This window comes from Dendropsophus ebraccatus, chromosome 15 (genome assembly GCF_027789765.1).
Source record: "Dendropsophus ebraccatus isolate aDenEbr1 chromosome 15, aDenEbr1.pat, whole genome shotgun sequence".
NCBI classification, from domain to species: Eukaryota; Metazoa; Chordata; class Amphibia; order Anura; family Hylidae; genus Dendropsophus; species Dendropsophus ebraccatus.
Window position 1 is genome coordinate 67,981,409 of NC_091468.1, and position 19,454 is coordinate 68,000,862.

The 19,454-nt window shown below is 41.9% G+C and overlaps 1 protein-coding gene across 2 annotated transcripts in view; it reads left to right on the top strand.

Annotated features, from left to right (window-relative positions):
• CCDC170 (coiled-coil domain containing 170) overlaps positions 1 to 19,454 on the top strand; it is a 54,075-nt gene that overhangs the window by 4,920 nt on the left and 29,701 nt on the right. The window contains exons 1-5 of one of the 2 annotated variants that reach the window (XM_069954640.1): positions 2,226 to 2,259; positions 2,371 to 2,646; positions 7,721 to 7,859; positions 9,587 to 9,663; positions 17,380 to 17,407. In XM_069954640.1, the coding sequence (XP_069810741.1) occupies positions 7,731 to 7,859; positions 9,587 to 9,663; positions 17,380 to 17,407 (234 nt within the window). In that variant the 5' untranslated portion in view covers positions 2,226 to 2,259; positions 2,371 to 2,646; positions 7,721 to 7,730. Of the gene's footprint in view, positions 1 to 2,225; positions 2,260 to 2,370; positions 2,647 to 7,720; positions 7,860 to 9,586; positions 9,664 to 17,379; positions 17,408 to 19,454 lie in introns of those variants that run through there. The other variant, XM_069954641.1, reaches the window with a different exon arrangement.

Here is a 19,454-nt window from a genome sequence, read left to right on the forward strand (position 1 = left end):
CAGATCTCAATCCAATAGAGCATCTTTGGGATGTGGTGGAACGGGAGATTCGCATCATGGATGTGCAGCCGACAAATCTGCGGCAACTGTGTGATGCCATCATGTCCATATGGACCAAAATCTCTGAGGAATGCTTCTAGCACCTTGTTGTATCTATGCCACCAAGAATTGAGGCAGTTCTGAAGGCAAAAGGGGGTCCAACCCGTTACTAGCATGGTGTACCTAATAAAGTGGCCGGTGTGTGTATATGTGTATATATGTATATATAATATATATATGTATATTTGTGCTCATTTGAATTATAGAAGAATAAGTGATGTCACATATTGGGGTATTTCTGCATACCGGAAAAACAGGATGCGGTTTAGCTCCATTTAAAGAAGTCTGACAGAAGCCATGTGTTACAGTCCACGGGACCCCCACCAAATGGCTTTTTCTATAACAATTTTTTGCACAATAGTCTTTCCGAGTAATAGGGCCCATAGAATGACCACAAATTGGACAACTCTGTAAGTATACATCCCGCATAAAAAGCAGTCTCCCATTCAGGGACTCAACATGCTCTTACCAGCTTAGGTTCCGACAGCATAGGCCTCATGTAGGGTGGAGTGGCAGTAGCTCTGTAGACAAAGTGGCAGCATTGGCATCCTCAGGTTGACAGTTCCGGCAATTAGGAATTTCTCTTTCAAGAGAGATATATAAGAAACTGTAGATGATAATAAAGTTGCTGACATTCCTATATGTGTGAAAAACTTATTTATGTAAGGGTATCAGTGAGAATAATTCCTGAGAACTTCACTTAGGAACAAACAGTCCTGTGCCATATTATGCACTGTGTGAATACCGTCCTATTCTGGGTTGCTATTCCCAGTGATCACGAACCTCAATAGATAAAGCAGGACAGACACAAGTACTTGCGTCTACAGCACTGTAGTGAAGTTTTTCATTATCTAAAGATGTATTGCTATGTACTATGAATTTCTAAAATCAAGCAAATTTGCAAAGTACTTGTGTCTGTCCTGCTTTATCTATTAAATCAGGTAAAAAAAACAATGACATCAATTATTATTTATCTAGTAAAAAAAAAAAGGAACAAATCAAAAACTGACCACATGGTTGCAATAGCACCAGGAGTTCAACCTTAGTCACAGAATCAGCCAGGTGATAGCAGAGACAATAGTTGACTGTGGATTCAGATATCTAGATGGCTACCATAGTAAAAAAAAAAATACTAAATACATAGTAAAAAAAAGAAAAAGTACATAAGATAGCCTGCAAGAGGTCATATCTAGAACCCCTGCCACAATACAAGGCGGTTTACCAAACATGTCCAAAGCAACATGTCTGCCACAGCTCTGGATAGGCATGTTTAAATGACATGTGTATATAATTATAAATATATTAGTGATGTAATATATACATACATACATATAGATAAAACTAGAGAGACCTGCATGCAGAGAAGAATAGGAGCACCGACCTTATTACTTCAAGCATGTTAATAGGAAACGTGCAGAACCCAGAAGCTGAATATTTTTGCAGAAGCATTTATGGATTTGCAAACACCTGCCAAAATAAATACAATAAAGGTGATTATGGCGGGTAGGTAATCCTGGGTAAACCTTGGTAGACGAAACACCGGCAAAAGGAAAAGTAAGATGTTAGCCAGTCTGCTCACCCACCTGGCCTACCACAAATAGGACAGAAAAAAACACAAAGGGATGAGATAGCACTGCAGATTGCACAATCTGTTCTAGAAAAGAGGCATTGTCATCATTTACAAGTCTGAGTCTTAGAGCGGCCCTATTCTAGAAAAGAGCTGGTTTAAAGGGAACCAACCTGCACGATTGTGCTGATATGGTTCCCAGTTGGACAGTATAGCTCTACTGCGCAGCTCCCAAAGGCTACAAGCCACTTTTGCAGCTGTATCTTTACAACGGGAGTTTTATTCCAGTGTGCGAGGCCAGGAAAGGGGTGGCAAGTAGTCATCTGGGTGGGAAGCCACCTGTGACTGGTCACGGTTCTCAGCCTTTTAGCACACTCTCCATTAACGGTTCTCTGTGCCTGTCAGCAGAGCCCGCTGACAGAAAGCTGTGACTAGTCACAAACAGCTCCTCGTCCAGGTGACTAAAATAAATAAAACTTTTCCCCCCTACGCACACACATGTAAAGCTACCACTGCAGACACAGCTGGTAGCCTTGGGGAGCTGCACAGTAGATCTACACTGTGCTGCATGGAACCATATCAGAACAATCATGGTATTAAAAAATGAAATTTAAATCTAATTTTAATCTGATTGGGAATTCTTTATGCTTTTCAAAAGGATACAATAATGAGAAAAAAAGAAATAACTATATCATTTCCATCAGGGGAATGGAACCAAAGAAAAAAAAAACTTGCTGGTTTATAGACAGGTAATTTACCACAGCTCCAACTCAGGATAGGAGATTCAACTATATCTGACTGCAGATCAGTCCTCTATTGGCAGATACTGACTGACAGCTGAGCGAGCAGGAGGCCGGGCAGCAGAGATGAGGTGTGCTAGACTGCAGCACAAACGCTGAGCCACAACTCCTCATTGACTCTTCAGTACTGTAGGAGACCTGAGATTGTGGAACAAAGAGGAAACAGGTCTCTTGGAGGAGGTAAGAGACACTGTCCTCAATACCACCACATCTGAATTGGGGGTACCCGCTATAGTGAACCTAACTGATACTTTATTGTCATCTGATTGCATGTCTTTCCTGTCTAAGGGCCTTAACTTTTGTATCAATTCTAAATTTGATCCAGTAGAATTCACAATAGATCTACATAAAAGTATTACACATACAAAAACATACAAAAATATTTTCACAACAAAACAGTAATTAGGAGGTGAATAGATTCGTAGGTGAAAAACCCTGTGAAATTACTACATTAGGATTTAGTTTAAGTTCCCAATTTGATCAGATGGATCACAATGTACTGACTATGTTAATGGAACTGCAAGGTGAGACCTCTACTGTGGACTGTGTTCAGGCGGTAAGCCGTCTACTTTTAATCCCCCCTTGTTGGCCGACTCCAACCGTGATCTATTTGAACAATATGTTGCAAGGGATGTTAGGGCTCTGTTGTACCCTACATCTGATTGCAATTTAACAAAAGCTGAAATTGGTGAGTTACGTTGGTTGAGATCGAGGGAAGATATAGTGAAGCCGGCCGACAAGGGCGGAAACATTGTTTTGTTATCAGAGGAATACTACGTACAAGAGGCCCAACGGCAGTTATGTGACCCTGATACCTACATTAAAGTAAGTCATGACCCGACTGTAAAATATGTAACTAAAGTTAAATCCTTGTTACGACGGAGGGTCGAACAGGGTATATTCTCGAGGAGTTTTGCTGAGAAATTACTTTTGGAAAATCCTAAAAAAACCTTACTGGTACTGGATACCAAAGTTGCATGAAAACTTACAGCGACCTCTGGGCCGGCCCATCGTGGCAGGTATGGGTTCCGTGACAGAGCCGCTAAGTATTTAGATTGGACATTACGTCCACTCCTCACAAAAGTTCCATCATACCTGGGTGGAGGGTTATTCTCTCGCCAGCATCGACATCAAGAGCCTATACACCCGCATCCCACAGGATGTACGACGTCGATTGCTGAAGTCAGGTAGTACCGATGATGATGTCACGTATATCTGTAAAAATTCTGTCTTTTGTCCTTAATCACAATGCCTTCTAGTTCGCTGATCAGTGGTACTGTCAGCGGGCTGGAACGGCGATGGGGAAGCCGGTCGCCCCAACTTTTGCCAACCTTTTTTTGGTGGAGTGGGAGGATGTAATGATTTTCAATATCCGGAATTTTTTTATTACAAAGATAGCACTATTCACTAGATATATAGATGACATCCTGATAATCTGGTCTGGGACGGAACAGGAATTCCAACAGTTTGTAGATTACATTAATCACAATTAATTTAATATGACATTCACCTCCGAGTTTGGGGGTACCAAATTACACTTTCTGGACTTAACTTAAGATAGTAGAGAATCAGTTGCAGGATAGCGGCTACAGCAAGCCAACGGCAACTAATATGGGGTTGGCCACTTTATAGTAAAATAGGTTAGTACAAAGTATTAGTAAGTGTGCTCAATGTATATACTGACAGCAGCTTCCTCTGTAACGATCTCAAGCAACCGCTATTGCGAAAGACCTGAAAACGTTCACTCATTTCCATGGAACGGTAATTGTTACTTATGATCGGATTTGCGATAGTTTTTTCTTCGCTATTGCGTTCGTATCTACTGTGAACGACCGAACGACGTCTTATTCAATGCGAACGAGCAACGATAAAAAAAGGCCAGGTCTTATAAAGCGATCAACGATTTCTCGTTCGGTCGTTAATCGCTAACTTTAAACCAAATTTCAACCGAACGATTATCGTTTAGATTTTAACGATTTAACGATAATCTGAACGATAAAATCGTCCGGTGTAATAGGGCCCTTAGTAATAGAGAGAATCATGAGAAAAAATCCACGTGGTTAGGTAGAGGTAGTGATATCAGTGGTAATCATAAATGCCACCACTGTGAACAGTTAAATGATGTAAAGAGAGTGACGCTAGGAGGCCGTACATGGATTGTTAAGGATACCATTACAAGCTGTAAGGACAAGGCACCATGCTCACTAGGGGGCTGCCAGCTACAGCACACTGTCAGCACCTCAGGTAGGGCCCGGGAGCTGACAGATTCCCTTTAATTTTGAGAATAAAACAGAATCCATAAGCAATTGTATATCAGGAATACACAGAGCTCAGCGGGGCATGTCCACCATGTGCAAATGGCCCGGAAAAGAGGCCGATACAATCAAATATCTATTCCTAGTTTTCTACTTTCAGCTCACATATGAGCCTGTCGTACACAGACTACTGACCTGCTCAGTAATGTAAATCATAGGAACAATACATCAGTGTCCTATACCAGAAGGAAAACCATTATTATATAGATGTCCAGGTATAATACGAGGCAATATGCTATACTATAATATACAAGTTATACTTGTAAAGACCCTTTACTTCACTGCAGCAAAGTATATGGTAGGCCAGTGAGTACATTTGTTGTAGATAACCTGCAGACAGCTTGGGAAAGTCTGCAGAATGCTAGATAAGTAGTTGTGTGTGTGTATATATATATATATATATATATATATATATATAAATATTTGCAGATAATTTTCTTTTTTCCTGTATATGTCACGTTACTGAAGTAAAAGCAAAAGCTGTAACTAACGTGAGGCATTTATGGGAGATATTTAGTCAAAGAAATCTATCGGACAGGTCGGAGGGCAGGAAGCTGCTCCCATCACTTCCTGTTATTCTGAACGGCAGTATAGGCTGGCTATACATTTAGGCTTTAAGCTATAGAAAATGTAGGAATGGTTATATTTTGCTTACTGTGTCCTCCCTCCTCCTATTTTTTTGTAGTCAACTCCTTATGAATAAATCTTGAATGGTTACTCAGTAGAATTAAAAAAAAAAGAAAAAAAGCTTATGCGTTTTTTTCCCTTAAAATCTTAACAAAAACTATGATAAATGATCTTCTAATAATAGTATTTGTAGATAAGAAAAAGAGAAGAAAGAGAAGATTGAAAGACAACGACAGCTACGATCAGCCAGCATTGTTCATGTCGGCTGATCGTTTCCTTCTATTACACTACAGCGGATAAGCCTTAAAGGGAACCAATCAGCCCGTTTGGGCTGATATGGTTCCCTTGAGCATTGTATAAAGCACCTGGAGCAGCCCTGGCACGTACCGGCCGCGGCCGCAGCAGGTGCTTTATAACTGAGAAAATGACTTTTATTCCCCGGCTCGTGACTAGATACGAGCGGGGAAGTAGTCATGGTGGGCGGCCTCCGCCTGTCAGCGCGCTCGGCGGGATGATTGACAGGCAGAGCGGCCAGTAACGGACCTCTCTGCCTGTCAATCATCCCCTCTGAGCGCGCTGACAGGCAGAGCGCAGTGACTAGATACGAGTGGGGAGCCGCCCACCATGACTACTTCCCCACTCGTATCTAGTCACGAGCCGGGGAATAAAAGTCATTTTCTCCGTTATAAAGCACCTGCTGTGGCTGCGGCCGGTATGTGCCGGGGCCGCTCCAGGTGCTTTATACAATGCTCAAGGGAACCATATCAGCCCAAACAGGCTGATTGGTTCCCTTTAAGAGAGGCTGAATTTACAAGCGGAGACCTCACGGTGGATTCCGCTTGTCATTCTGCCTGTCCTATTGCTTCAATGGGGTTTCTTTTGGGCCTCTGCTCTCCACTTAAAGCATAAACATGTTCATTCTTTGAGCAGAGAGCAAATGCGCACGAGAAGCAATAGGACAGGCAGAATGACAATCGGAATCCGCCTCTTTTACTCAGTGTGCAAGGGCCCTGAGGGGGCATTCACACATTCATTTAGTACGGTCCGTGCAACAAAAGATGTGCTACAGACTGAATGCGGAACTCCCAGCATGATGCCGGAAACAGTTTAAAGCGAATGTGCCATTTTAGCAATTGAATTTTTTTAAAAAATTTTTTACTACCTGGTCAGTGACGAAGCAGAGATTCCAGTGGCGTGGTCCATTTTTCAAATCACTGCCCATTTCCCACACCCGGCGCTCCCACCTCCAGTGCAGAGAGTGTGCCAGTGCACATGAAGAAACAGACGCAGAGCACGGGAACCGAGCTGCGTTTTGAAATAGAACCTACGCCACCGGAATTTCTGCTCCAGCACCGACCATGCTGTCACTTGCTGAAATGGTACATTTACTTTAAATCCTCATGCTGTGCCATGGTGTCGGGAGTTCTGTATTCCTGTCCGTAGCACATATTCCATACACGGACCGTCTTACCGCCTAACAGTGTTCCTTTGTATCTGAAGAAAAAAATGGCAAAAAAACTTTTTTTTACCCCCTAAAATTTTAAGTGATGTGTGGCACAAATGTAAAAAAATGATTGGACGTAGGCTATGTTCATAGAACATTTTTTCAGGTCCGTTTAAAGGATGTCCGTTATTTTGAGTCTAAAATAATGGACGCTATTTAGCAGCCTGGCCTCCCCTTAGTGCAATGACGGCTGTTGGTACATTGTTCTAGTTTGGGGTTACTAATTCCCCTTTGGATGCGGCTTAATTGAAAAGTCCATTGAATTTAATAAAAAAGGAGTAAAAATGGAGAAAGAACGGTGGAAAAATAAAAACCACGTGTGAACAACTAAGAAAAAAAAAATTATCATGTTCATTATTTTTACGTCCGCGGTAAAAACGTCCGTTATTCAACGCATGGTGCGCATTGGACGTCCGTCTTCCCATTGACTTAAGTGCATTGCCATTGCTGTCAGTTAAATGGCAGCAAAAACTGACGTTTTTTAAAATATCAAACTTGGCCGCCTTTTCTCTATTTTTTACGTTGTGTGAACATAGCCATAAAGTTTGTTGCACACTTCTCTCTCATGCTGTTTAGGTCAGTGTCTCGTACTGACATGCACTCACGCCTATTCTGTGACACCCCCTCCCACTCAGAAGCACAGCCCAGCCCTGTGTGTACTCAGGTTGCCATGCAGCCATGTCTCCTGGTAACGTTAGTACTCTAATGGTGTAGCTGGCAGCTGAATTCTGCTTTCGAGCTGCCGGCAAAGACATCCAGAACTTATTCTCACCCTTTTTGGTTTTTTTCCTTGAAACGTGTATTCCAGTCCCTCGAGGATGAGCAACAGCAGTCTGAGCAATAGTGATCTTGCGTCTCCGTCCAGAGCTGAAGCAGCCTATGGAAGCAAACATATTGATGTGAATAGCAATGCAGCCTTTGTCCCGCTGTCTCGAGGTGATACTGAGGTACCCCTACTTCTTGTATTTTCCTTTATGTAAAGATGTTGTGTATATTGTGTTCACCCTGCACTGACATATACCAGTTGTATAACAATGTTTATATAGTTACCCCTCAGGGATGCCGCTTCTTCTAAGCCACAACACACTTTATTATACTTTCTAAGTTTCACAGTAAGAAAACCCTATTTTATTTAGAATAATGTATTCTATGAACTCTAACAAGTTTTTGCTAAAAAAATATCAAAAATTACATCGGCTAAACGTATAGAAACAATATAAAATCAACAAAAACAGCACCAAAAATCAATATATAAACTAGGGCTCTCTGTTCACTTCAGGTTCAGTCCTCAGTTCTATGTTCAGAGTATCTGAATAGTCTGTACATAGATTTAAATAACTGTTAATAAATAATAGTTAACCCTCTGTATTACTCTTCAGGCCTATGCTCAGAGGGGAACCTCAGCCAAAATGATAAATTGGCTGCAGGCAGGGGGGAACATATTAAAGAAACTGTACTTACCTGTTCCAATGCCCCTGCAGCGCCTCTTCACTGGCTCACTGACCGCCGCCAAAACTCATGGGTTCAGGGGTCGTCACAATTCGAGAGAAGGTACCTTACCCAGATAATGGATTACCCACTCAGCCAGTCAGTGACTGCAGCAGTGTCCCGTCCTAGTCACTGACTGGCTGAAAGGGCAATCCATCAGTCCATCTGAACCCGAACGTTCGGCATTTGATTAGCTGGGGCTGCTGAAGTTGGAAAAAGCTCTAAGGTTGTCTGGAAAACATGGATACAGCCAATGACTATATCCATGATTTCCACATAGCCTTAGGGCTTTATCCAATTTCAGCAGCCACCGCTAATCTAATGCTGATCGTTCGGGTTCGGATGGACTCGAGCATGCTCCAGGTTCGCTCATCTCTAGTCCTAACGTTGCTGGAGCAGGAGTTCCCAAGAAGATAAATTGGGAAACATAATAAAGAAGCTCTACTTACCTGTTCCAGGTTCCTGCTGCTGCCGCTGAAACTACTAGGTTTTGGTGTCACCACAACCCAGGAGAAAGTACCTGACCCAGCTGATTGGTTGCCTGCTCAGCCAGTCAGTGACTGCAGCAGTTTCCAACCCTATTCACTGATTGGCTGAGCGAGCAATCCATCAGCCAGGTCGTGGCGTTGCTGGAGCAATAGATCCAGAAGGCCATCGGGGCACTGTGAGTGGTAAGACAGCACTGCAGGGGCACAGGGGGTTATGTTTTTCCTTCAGGCCATTATTCTTCTTGCCCGGACTTCTCTTTTAACATATACAATGGAAAAGCTCCTGCTTTATACATTAAGTGTATTTCTGGGCCCCATTTGTTCGACAGATGCCAATACTGTGTCCTTTTGGCATCGCTCTTGCCGGTATACATTATTATAGTTCTTTTGTTTTCCTTGTTTTTTTTTTGTATAGAAGAGCAGAGTAGACTACACTGTATTATAGAGAAGCAGCCTACAAATAAATGTAACAAGGTTTACTTAAAGGTCAAACTCCACTAAATAACAATTGTACTTATGGAGTTCTTCAGTCTTCAAGAATTTCTTTCTTTTTCTTACTAAGCTGTAAGACTCCAGTGAATGGCAGTCATTTTTACAGGGGTGGTAACTTGCTCCACGCTTCTGGAAGAGGTTTTTTTTTTCTTTCTGCATCTCTATCACTGTATGCATTAATGGATATTATTGATTTTCTTCCTTAGGAACAAGATTACTATAACCTTCCTAGAAGAAATGGTGACCTTATTGACCAGTCAATAGGAGGCAGGAGTATGAAAAGGTAAGAGTCATGCCACAGATTAAAGTGTCCCTGTCATAAAGTCTCGACCCAACGCAGCATGCAATCCAATTGCCAATGAATGTTTGGTTATCCATAGGGACAACCACCCCGGGTTGTTACTGCACGGCCAAAATTCTGCTTCATATGGGGTCACACACATTACCAAACTGGCATGGTGATCTACATGTATACCGAAACCTTCCAAGGACAAATGGATTGCACTCCACACCGGTTCCAGACTTTGTGACGGGTACACTTAACAAAAATAGTTACCGGATATACTGTAAATTCTTACTTTTCTATATCAATGTGCCATTATAAGAATACGTGAAAACCTTTGTGCACTCACATACAGATTCCTGGGTTCACTCGCTTACAGAGCCTATTACATGGCTCAATTATTGTGCAGCAAGGGCTATATATACACATACATATATACCATGACCATAGCACTGACCATGAGCAGGGAATACACAGACAAGCCAGGAGGACACAGAGGGAGCGTGGACAGGTAAGCATACATGTTTATTATTTTCTGTACCTTTACATCAGCCAATTTGTTGAAAGACAACATTTAGCCAATGATCGGCTTCTCAGCGGATCACTGTTTTTATTGTCAAAGCAATATCTGCCCAAATCCGTTTGATTCGGTAGATAATTGACTGCAAGTACTAGCTTACCTTTCCCCGTGCTCGCAGTGAGCGACTTCACCTGCCGCGAGACCCCTGGCGGAAAGCATTCCCCCTCCCCCCCCCGAGTTGATAAACTAGCTTCTCAGTGACTAGAGCGGCATCCTTCCCCAGTCACTAACTGGGTGAGCGTCCAGTCCATCAGCTGAGATCACAAAGCCTGGCAGGGATCTTGCAGCCGTTTCCGCCACTCAACGTGGGCACGGGGAAATCTGAAGCCCACAGTCTGATTGCCTGATTTTCTTATAGCTGCTTGCTTCTTATTGGCGACTATGATGGAAAAGTGTCAGAACACATAGTGGATTGCAGGGTGCTGCCTATGGAGCTGCATAGCCACAGACCACCACGAAAAACACATACAATAGGCAGATGAGCATCAGAACTAGACCATGGAGCAAGATAGGAAGGTGGTCTGATCCTATGAATCACATTATTTGTCCTTGAGTGATTTGAGGAATGTTACAAAGATCGCCGTACTTGGCCGATTACTGGCCGTTCCAGGCAGTAGTTGTTTGGTGTAGTAGCGCCTGTTAAAAGACAGCAGACCACCGCTGATTTCAATGAGCCAACTGGACCTGGAACTAAAAATTGTCTGCACAGCCCCTCCTGCTCCCTGTATGTGCGTGCAATAGTAAAAACAGCGTTTGGGGAAGGAGGAGGAAGCGAGTGCTGACCTGACAGGTCGGTTCATCTTCCCCCTCCAGATCGTTCTATGCAATAAAGCGCCTTAGGGACGTTGCCTTATCTTCTAAATTCACCAGATCTCATTCCAATCAAGCATCTATGGGATTTGCTAGAAAAGCAAGTAAAAACCCATGGTGGCTCAGTGGGCCGCACAGTGGCTCAGTGGTTAGCACTGTAGCCTTGCAGCGCTGGAGTCCTGGGTTCAAATCCCACCAAGGGCAACATCTGCAAAGAAATTGTATGTTCTCTCCGTGTTTGCGTGGGTTTCCTCTGGGTACTTCGGAAAACATACAGATAGGTGAAGCGCTGCGGAATCTGTGTGCGCTATACAAATTAAAAAAAGAAAAACAGTTTACAGGACTTTTGTCATATAATATATACTGTAAAAATAATACAGAAAAACGTTTATGCATAACAAAGGATATTACATTAGAGCAGTTGTGTACAGTTACAGAGTGTGGCCGTCGTATGTACCAGATTTGAGTATGACATGCTAAGGCTATGTTCACACACCATTAAAATGACGGTCGTTTTTATTGGACGACCGTCATTTAACCTCAAATAAGCGACATAATTTTAAGACAATGCCTGTTATTTCTAAAAGAACGCCCGTTTTTATAAAAACAACGACCGTTATTTGACGTTAAATGACGGACGTCCAATAAAAACGACCATCGTTTTATGGTGTGTGAACATAGCCTAAGAGTGCAATATAATAATTCACTGATGTATAATGGAGAACATAAGCAACAGCAGGTCTTCCTCAAGCTGTATATACATCACTTGGGTTACAAAAATACTAAATGATCAATGGCAACAAAGGTTGTTCTATGGTTAACAGGTAGAGATCTAAACAGAAGAAAACACAGTGAAGGCAATTATTCACTTTATGGGGAATAATACAGAAAAGTAGCTGTTGGATGTAGTTTTGGATAGGAAAGAGACTTAATTGAGGTCAGAAGCCCCAATCATAATAGATTAGGAAAGAGGAATCAGCATTCTGGACGCAGCGACAGGTCACGGAACAAATATTTCATTTACAGATGTAATTAAGGAATTAAGGAATTGTCAGTAGATAATTGGTAAGATTCTCTCCCTTTTTTATTATTATTATAAATTATGTAAAAGTTTTATACCTGTGCAGACATAGACTGGAGAGTAGGTTACTGTTAAAAATGTACAAAATAATGGCCTGAAGGTCACTAGTACTTTACAACCATAGGGGGCTCTAATATATATATATATATATATATATATATATATGACCAGTGAAAGTAGTGCCTGGCAGTGACAGTGTATAGTGAGCATTATATATATATATATATATATATTTATTTATTATATGTGGCGGCATATGTACGGGGCATGGTAGCAGATGGATCCTATTGGTGCAGTATATATGAAAGCAGGGCTATGGGAGCACTAAATATGGGAGAGGGACCATAGGAGCAGTATATGGGGGATGCCATTGGGCAGGGGTACTAAACAACTTTTAGTGAAGGTCCACTTATCGGGGTCTATTGTCAGGTGAAGGTCTGAGCTGAACATCAGTAGTAAATGTGTTTTGGGGTAACTTCTCACAAATGTTGTTGAGCTATTTACATACAGATTTGATGTTTATTAGTGGGAAAACTGACATTTGTTCTCTCTCACCGGCCCTTTGAAATTAGGTACAAAGGGGGTGACTGCCATTCGAACAGACTGATGCAAATGCTCATCTGTGATCCGAGTGCGGTACTTGTAGTATATGTAGAACCAAACATAGTAAGAACACTGACTGCTATTTTTTGTAGCAGGGGATATTTAGCTGGGATAATTTTTTTGGCCAGAATGTAATTGAGTCACAGTCATTAAACCGAGTTTTCAGAGCTGCATCTTCTTGTAGATCAATTCTTCCTATCTGTAGAGTAGCAGAACTTGCCCATGTAAAAACATCATGGGCCTCAGCAGCAACATTTCCTGTCCAATTGTGAAATTTTGGAATCTACTTTTAAAATTGTCAAAATTAATCAACTTTATAATATTTTCAATAATATTTGCATATTCCCCCCCCCCCAAATTGGCACACAAGATAGACCGGTGTATAATACAGTGATAGGAGATCAAGCTAGGATTGTGTACCTTGAGGCGGGCCACCGGCCATTTCTCTTTTCCTATCATAGCAGGAGCTCCATCGGTTACAACTGAAATTACAGAATCCAAGTTGATGTCCCTGCCCTTCCGGATTTTTGTTATTGCTTCCAAGATATCATCCCCTCTTGTATGGGTGTGAAGTGCAGTCATGCCAGGCAGATCCTCACAAAAAAAAAAAAACATTTTGTGTCTTATCATAAAACCTTACAAACACCATAAACCGGGCATTATCAGTGGCATCACAGGATTCATCCACATCCACAATCTGCCATTTTAAGCTGAAGCTGCGAGAGCAGATCTTCTGATATTATTTCAGTTCGGCGTTCTGCCGTAGAATCAGATAAGGGAAATTGTTTAATTTTCCCCTGAAATTCTTCTCTCTGTTTGCCTTCAAACATGGTACCTACGACTTCAACCATACATTCCCTAACTATCTATGCATCTGAAAATGGTTTCTTCCAAGCAACCCTCAGTGACGCTTCTGTCGTTTTTCCTGTTGGGATAGAGAGCTGACAAGCCGCTTTGTAGATGCTTCATATGAAACAGTCAAGGAACTAATTTCAAAAACTTTTATGTTTTGTTTCATAATGTCTTTTTACATTACTACTCTTTATCAGGGCCGCTGTTTTATTGCATATTAAACACAGCGGCTTTGGTTGAGCTGCATCTGTGAGAATAAAACTGTATTTATTTGTCCATTCAGATTTAAAATTTTGATTTTATGAATCAATTTTCCATGGCTTATTACACTTTGCAGGGGGTTGACTATGCTAGCCAATAATGGACCTCTAGCCTAGCAAGCCACAACTAGGGGGGACCTGTGACAGCATAGCACAGTGTTGTGATTCTGACAACACTGTGCTATGCTGCAGTTTCTTCTGACAACACTGTGCTATGCTGCAGTTTCTTCTGACAACACTTTGCTATTCTGCAGTTTCTTCTGACAACACTTTGCTATTCTGCAGTTCCTTCTGACAACACTGTGCTATTCTGCAGTTCCTTCTGACAACACTGTGCTATGCTGCAGTTCCTTCTGACAACACTGTGCTATGCTGCAGTTTCTTCTGACAACACTTTGCTATTCTGCAGTTTCTTCTGACAACACTTTGCTATTCTGCAGTTCCTTCTGACAACACTGTGCTATTCTGCAGTTCCTTCTGACAACACTGTGCTATGCTGCAGTTCCTTCTGACAACACTGTGCTATGCTGCAGCTCCTTCTGACAACACTGCTATGCTGCAGCTCCTTCTGACAACACTGTGCTATGCTGCAGTTTCTTCTGACAACACTGCTATTCTGCAGTTCCTTCTGACAACACTGTGCTATTCTGCAGTTTCTTCTGACAACACTGTGCTATGCTGCAGTTTCTTCTGACAACACTGTGCTATGCTGCAGTTCCTTCTGACAACACTGTGCTATTCTCCAGTTCCTTCTGACAACACTGTGCTATGCTGCAGCTCCTTCTGACAACACTGTGCTATTCTGCAGTTCCTTCTGACAACACTTTGCTATTCTGCAGTTCCTTCTGACAACACTGTGCTATGCTGCAGTTTCTTCTGACAACACTGTGCTATGCTGCAGTTTCTTCTGACAACACTTTGCTATTCTGCAGTTTCTTCTGACAACACTGTGCTATGCTGCAGTTTCTTTGGACAACACTGTTCTATTCTGCTGCTCAGCTGATCAATATGGCCTTAAAATAATTGATTATTAGTTTTAACTTTTGATTCTCTTACACAACCAATCTGATCCCCAGCCTGCTTCACTGACACTTCATACTCATCAATCCCAGTCTATAATGGGGCCTTCCCGTTATGCCTGTGTAGCTCTCCCAGCCATCGCCTCCCCCTGTACTGAGCCCCGCCCCTTCCTCCTGTCTGATTGGTGCAGGAGGCAGGTGAAATGTCCCTCCTCTTGTGCTGCATTAGCTCCAATGGCTGCAGCGCAACGGACAGGGTCCGTTTTACACCCTCTCATTGCGGTGCTAGGACATGATTCTTTGCCTGCTCACTGTCAGTGAGCAGGAACTCTGGAAAGGGGAGTAGCACAGCTCAGTATACAGGTATACTGAGCTGCAGCAGGGGTCACGGTCCACAAGTTGAGGACCCCTGCCATATGGAGTGGAATATGGGTAAGAGGCTAACAATGTTGTTGGGTACTATTAGGGGGTCTCTCTCCCACACCAGAGGCTGGTACTAATACATGTGTAGTGCATACACTTCTGGTATACAGTTCTATATGCTATATATTTACTTCTGGTATATACCGTATTATTCAGCGTATAAGACGACCCCTAACTTTTCCAGTTAAAATACAGAGTTTGGGATGTACTTGCTGTATAAGACTACCCCTCTTCCAATGGACACCAAATAAAAATTAATAAAAAAACATCAGACAGCAGCGAGATCTGAGAGGCAGAGAAAGAGGTATAGTAATACTGGTAGGATACAAAGGCGGCCACATGGGTAAAAGAGGTGTGTTTTTATGGGCACAGCACCACTCTACCGTATTTCTTTTTTTTCCATACCCCGGACGCCTGCTGCTTGCTCCGCCCTTGATACGGTCACTGCATACGGTGGGGATGCAGTGTTTTTGGGCTCCCTGCAGACTTTCCAGTCCAGTTCCAAATTTTATCAGCACCCACCCTATAAGAAAGCCCTGAAGAAGACTTTCCTGGGTTAAAAAGTAATTTTATATGCAGGAATATACAGTAGTTATTTTTGTGATATATGCACTGCTGCTGTATAGTTCTTCATGCAATATGTTCACTGCTAGTATACAGTTTTTTGGGGGAAGGGGCGCAGTTTTAATTTTCGCTTCAGGCAGCAGAAAACCTAGAATCATCCCTGTCTGTAAACCAGATGCCTGTAACGGGTGCCATACAATGACATGTTATCCATAGGTTAATACAAGATCCTATATTTGGAAATAGTGTAGTCTGCTGCTCAGCTGAGCACTGCTGCTTGCTCATCATAGGGAACAGTACCTTGGCTCCTGCGATGATGTATCACATACGTCCTCAGCAGGGAAAGGGTCAAATGGGCACTGTCACTAAAAATTACCTTTGACATGTCGTCAAGCATGTCAAAAGTTATTGATCACAGTGGGTCTCACTTCTGAGACTCGCTGTGATCAAAATATATAGGAAGGACACTTTTCCATTACATTTATTCTTGGTTCCTCTGTTCCCTAAATGCAAAATTAAGCAACTTTCTAAATAGTCTTTATTAAAGATTTTCTACCATTTCGCTGTCACTTAGAGAAAAGGAAGATAGATTTGTCAGATTAGCCTTTTAGTGACATGTCAAAAGTTATTTTTAGTGACCGGTACGCTTTAAAACCTTTTTTTCTAGAGCCCTTATTTTAAACACATCCAGTGCACTACCGCTTTAAAGCGTAACTGTCATTTCAGGGCCATTTTTCTGAAAACATTAAATATCAACAGTACAAGCGATTTTAAGAAACTCTGTAATAGGTTTTATGTACTAAAAGAGTTTCCTTCTGTACTGAAAAAGCAATCTCCCAGCCTCCCCCCTCACATCAAATGAAGCAGGATTTCTGTCTCCATATGTGGCTATGGAGAGGGGAGGGGCTGTTAGGAGTCACTGAGCATGGAGCAGTCCTGCACAGCACAACACCCTGCAATCTTCTCTCAGTAAGTTCATAGATAAGCACTGACCTTTCTGACACCTGAATTTAGCGTTTTAGGTGCCCAGAGAGTCTACGAACAGCTGACCTTCATGTCACCTCTTCCTGCTCCCTCATCTCCCCCAGCCCCTCCCCCTTCATAAGCTTACAATGGAGAGAGCAGAGCCCATCTTCACTGGCTTCTCTGTAGTGAAGACGTGTTTGCCTGATAATGCACAGATAAGAAGTCAGGGGGGGAGGCTGGGAAATTGCTTCTTGAGTACAGAAGGAGGCTTTTTTGGCTGATGAAACCTATTACAGAGTTTCTTAAAATCGCTTATACTACTGATTTCTGCAATAAAAAAAAACATGACAGTTACGCTTTAAGGGTAGCTTCACACGTACAGGATCTGCAGCAGACTTGATCTAAATAACTGAACACAGCATCAAATCTGCTGCGGATCCTGTATGTGTGAACGCACCCTAAAATAAATTAGATAATACCCATAACCGTTAAAAGATAATATTAAGTATATTTTCTATTGTGTATATGTTGCTGACATGCATCTTTTTTGTGTTTCAGAAACAAAAACAGAGGAGAACGTCTGAAGGTAAAAAAAAAAACAAAAAACCCTCCTTATGTTCACTGAAACCATTAGCAACATCTGTATAAAAAGAGCAACCAGCAGTTTGAGCTAAATCGTGGCATCTACTATGACACAGAAGTCAAACTCAGGCCCTCCACCTGTTATACAACTACAATTCCCATCATGCCTGGACAGCCAGAGCTTAAGTTTTGTCTATCCAGGCATGATGGGAATTGTAGTTTTGCAGCAGCTGGAGGGCCTGAGTTTGACCCCCCCGGACTATGAGATAATAAGTGTCTAGTATTTAACGCCAAATGGAAAGACAATTCTTTCTTACATCAATTCTGTTTTTTACAGTAGTCTTTTTTCCCACTGCTTTTCCTTATCTGTCATGCATGAAAATATGGACAAATCTGTCAGTCATAGAGAGGAAAGTGGGAGGAAGCAGAGCAGGAAATGGATAATACACTACTTTGTGGATGACAGTGAATACTAACTAATGGCGCAGAGGATAAAAATGCCAGACTGCAGCTAAGTGGCCCTGCCACTATCTGCACTTACAGACACTTTTGCACTGAATTTATTTTTGGTTCGTATGTTCTCTAAATGCTAAATCAAGCAACTTTATTTAAGTAGTCTTCATTAAAGATTTCCTAGCATTTTGCTGTCACTTAGAGAAAAGGAACATTTGTGGGGATGATTGACAGGCAGAGAGGCCATTCACAGGTCTGTCTGCCTGTCAATCATCTTCTACTTCTATGACAAAAATAAAACCACCAGATTTCTTCTCAGTAAAAGTGCAGGCAGGGGAAAACTATTAGTAAAAACTGCATGGTCACCTCCTCTGTCACATAGTAAAACTATTATATAGTTTCATATACTCTTAAGGCTGGGTTCACATTTCCGCTTAGGCTCTTTTTGAGGAGCTACATCAGAAGTTCTGTTTTTTTCTTGATTCTGTATTTAAAGGGATTGCAATCCTGCAAAATAAAAAATCCTGTAAAATAAACAGACAGCAGAGGAAAACCTGACAGACCCCAATGAAGTCAATAAATGAACTTTCCGAATTCTTTGTTTTCAGAAGTGTGATTAGACATTGCTCAACATATATTACTGGTGAGGTCCTTAAAGTGTTCTTGTCATTAAAGGGATAGTTCAGCAAAAAAAAATAAAAAAAAATCTTTATTATGAATTGATGCCAGAAAGTGCTAGAGTTTGTAATTAACTTCAATTAAAAAAATCTCAAGTCCTCTAGTACGTATCAGCTGCCGTAGGTCCTATAGGAAGTTGTATTTTCTTTCCATTCTGTAGAGGAGAGTTTTTATATGGGGATTTGCTGCTGCTCTGGGCAGTTCCTGACATGGACAGAGGTGGCAGCAAAGAGCACTGTGTCAGACTGGAGAGAATACACCACTCCCTGCAGGACATACAGCAGCTGATAAGTACTTGAAGATTTTTCTGGCACCAGTTGATTCGAAAGAATTTTTGCCCCGATGAACTACCCCTTTAAGAAAAACATTTAACATATCACAGGTACATGTAAAATTTAATTGGTTGGAGTCTCACTTCAGGGAACACCACAGATCGGGAGAATAAGTGGGGAGAAGCACAGAGGGAAAAGCCAGGTGCTGTACTAGGCTCCATAGGGAATGAATGGAACTGTGGGTCATGTGCCGACCTGCAGCTCCATTCAAAACAAAGGAGCTGGGGCACTAATCTAGAGATCCCTGGGAGGTACACAGGGCTCATACTTTCCCCCTATCCTGTGGATAGGGGACAAGTAAGTTTAAGTAGCAAAAACACTTTAAATGTATCCCAAAGGTATATGATAAAAGCTGCCTTTAGCGGTAAATGACCAAATAATGCTGTAACATTCATAAGAGCCTGGCTATTTACTTTTATATTATGTATTTTCTCTATGGAACACCTATTTAATTCCTCTTGTGCTCATGGCCAGGACCAGAGAGAAGCAAGTCCTCTATCGGTTTATGTTAGGACTATTTTCACTACTGTTGCCATATTGAAACTCCTCCTTTTATCTTGCCGGGTAGTTTGTTGTGAAAATACAGAG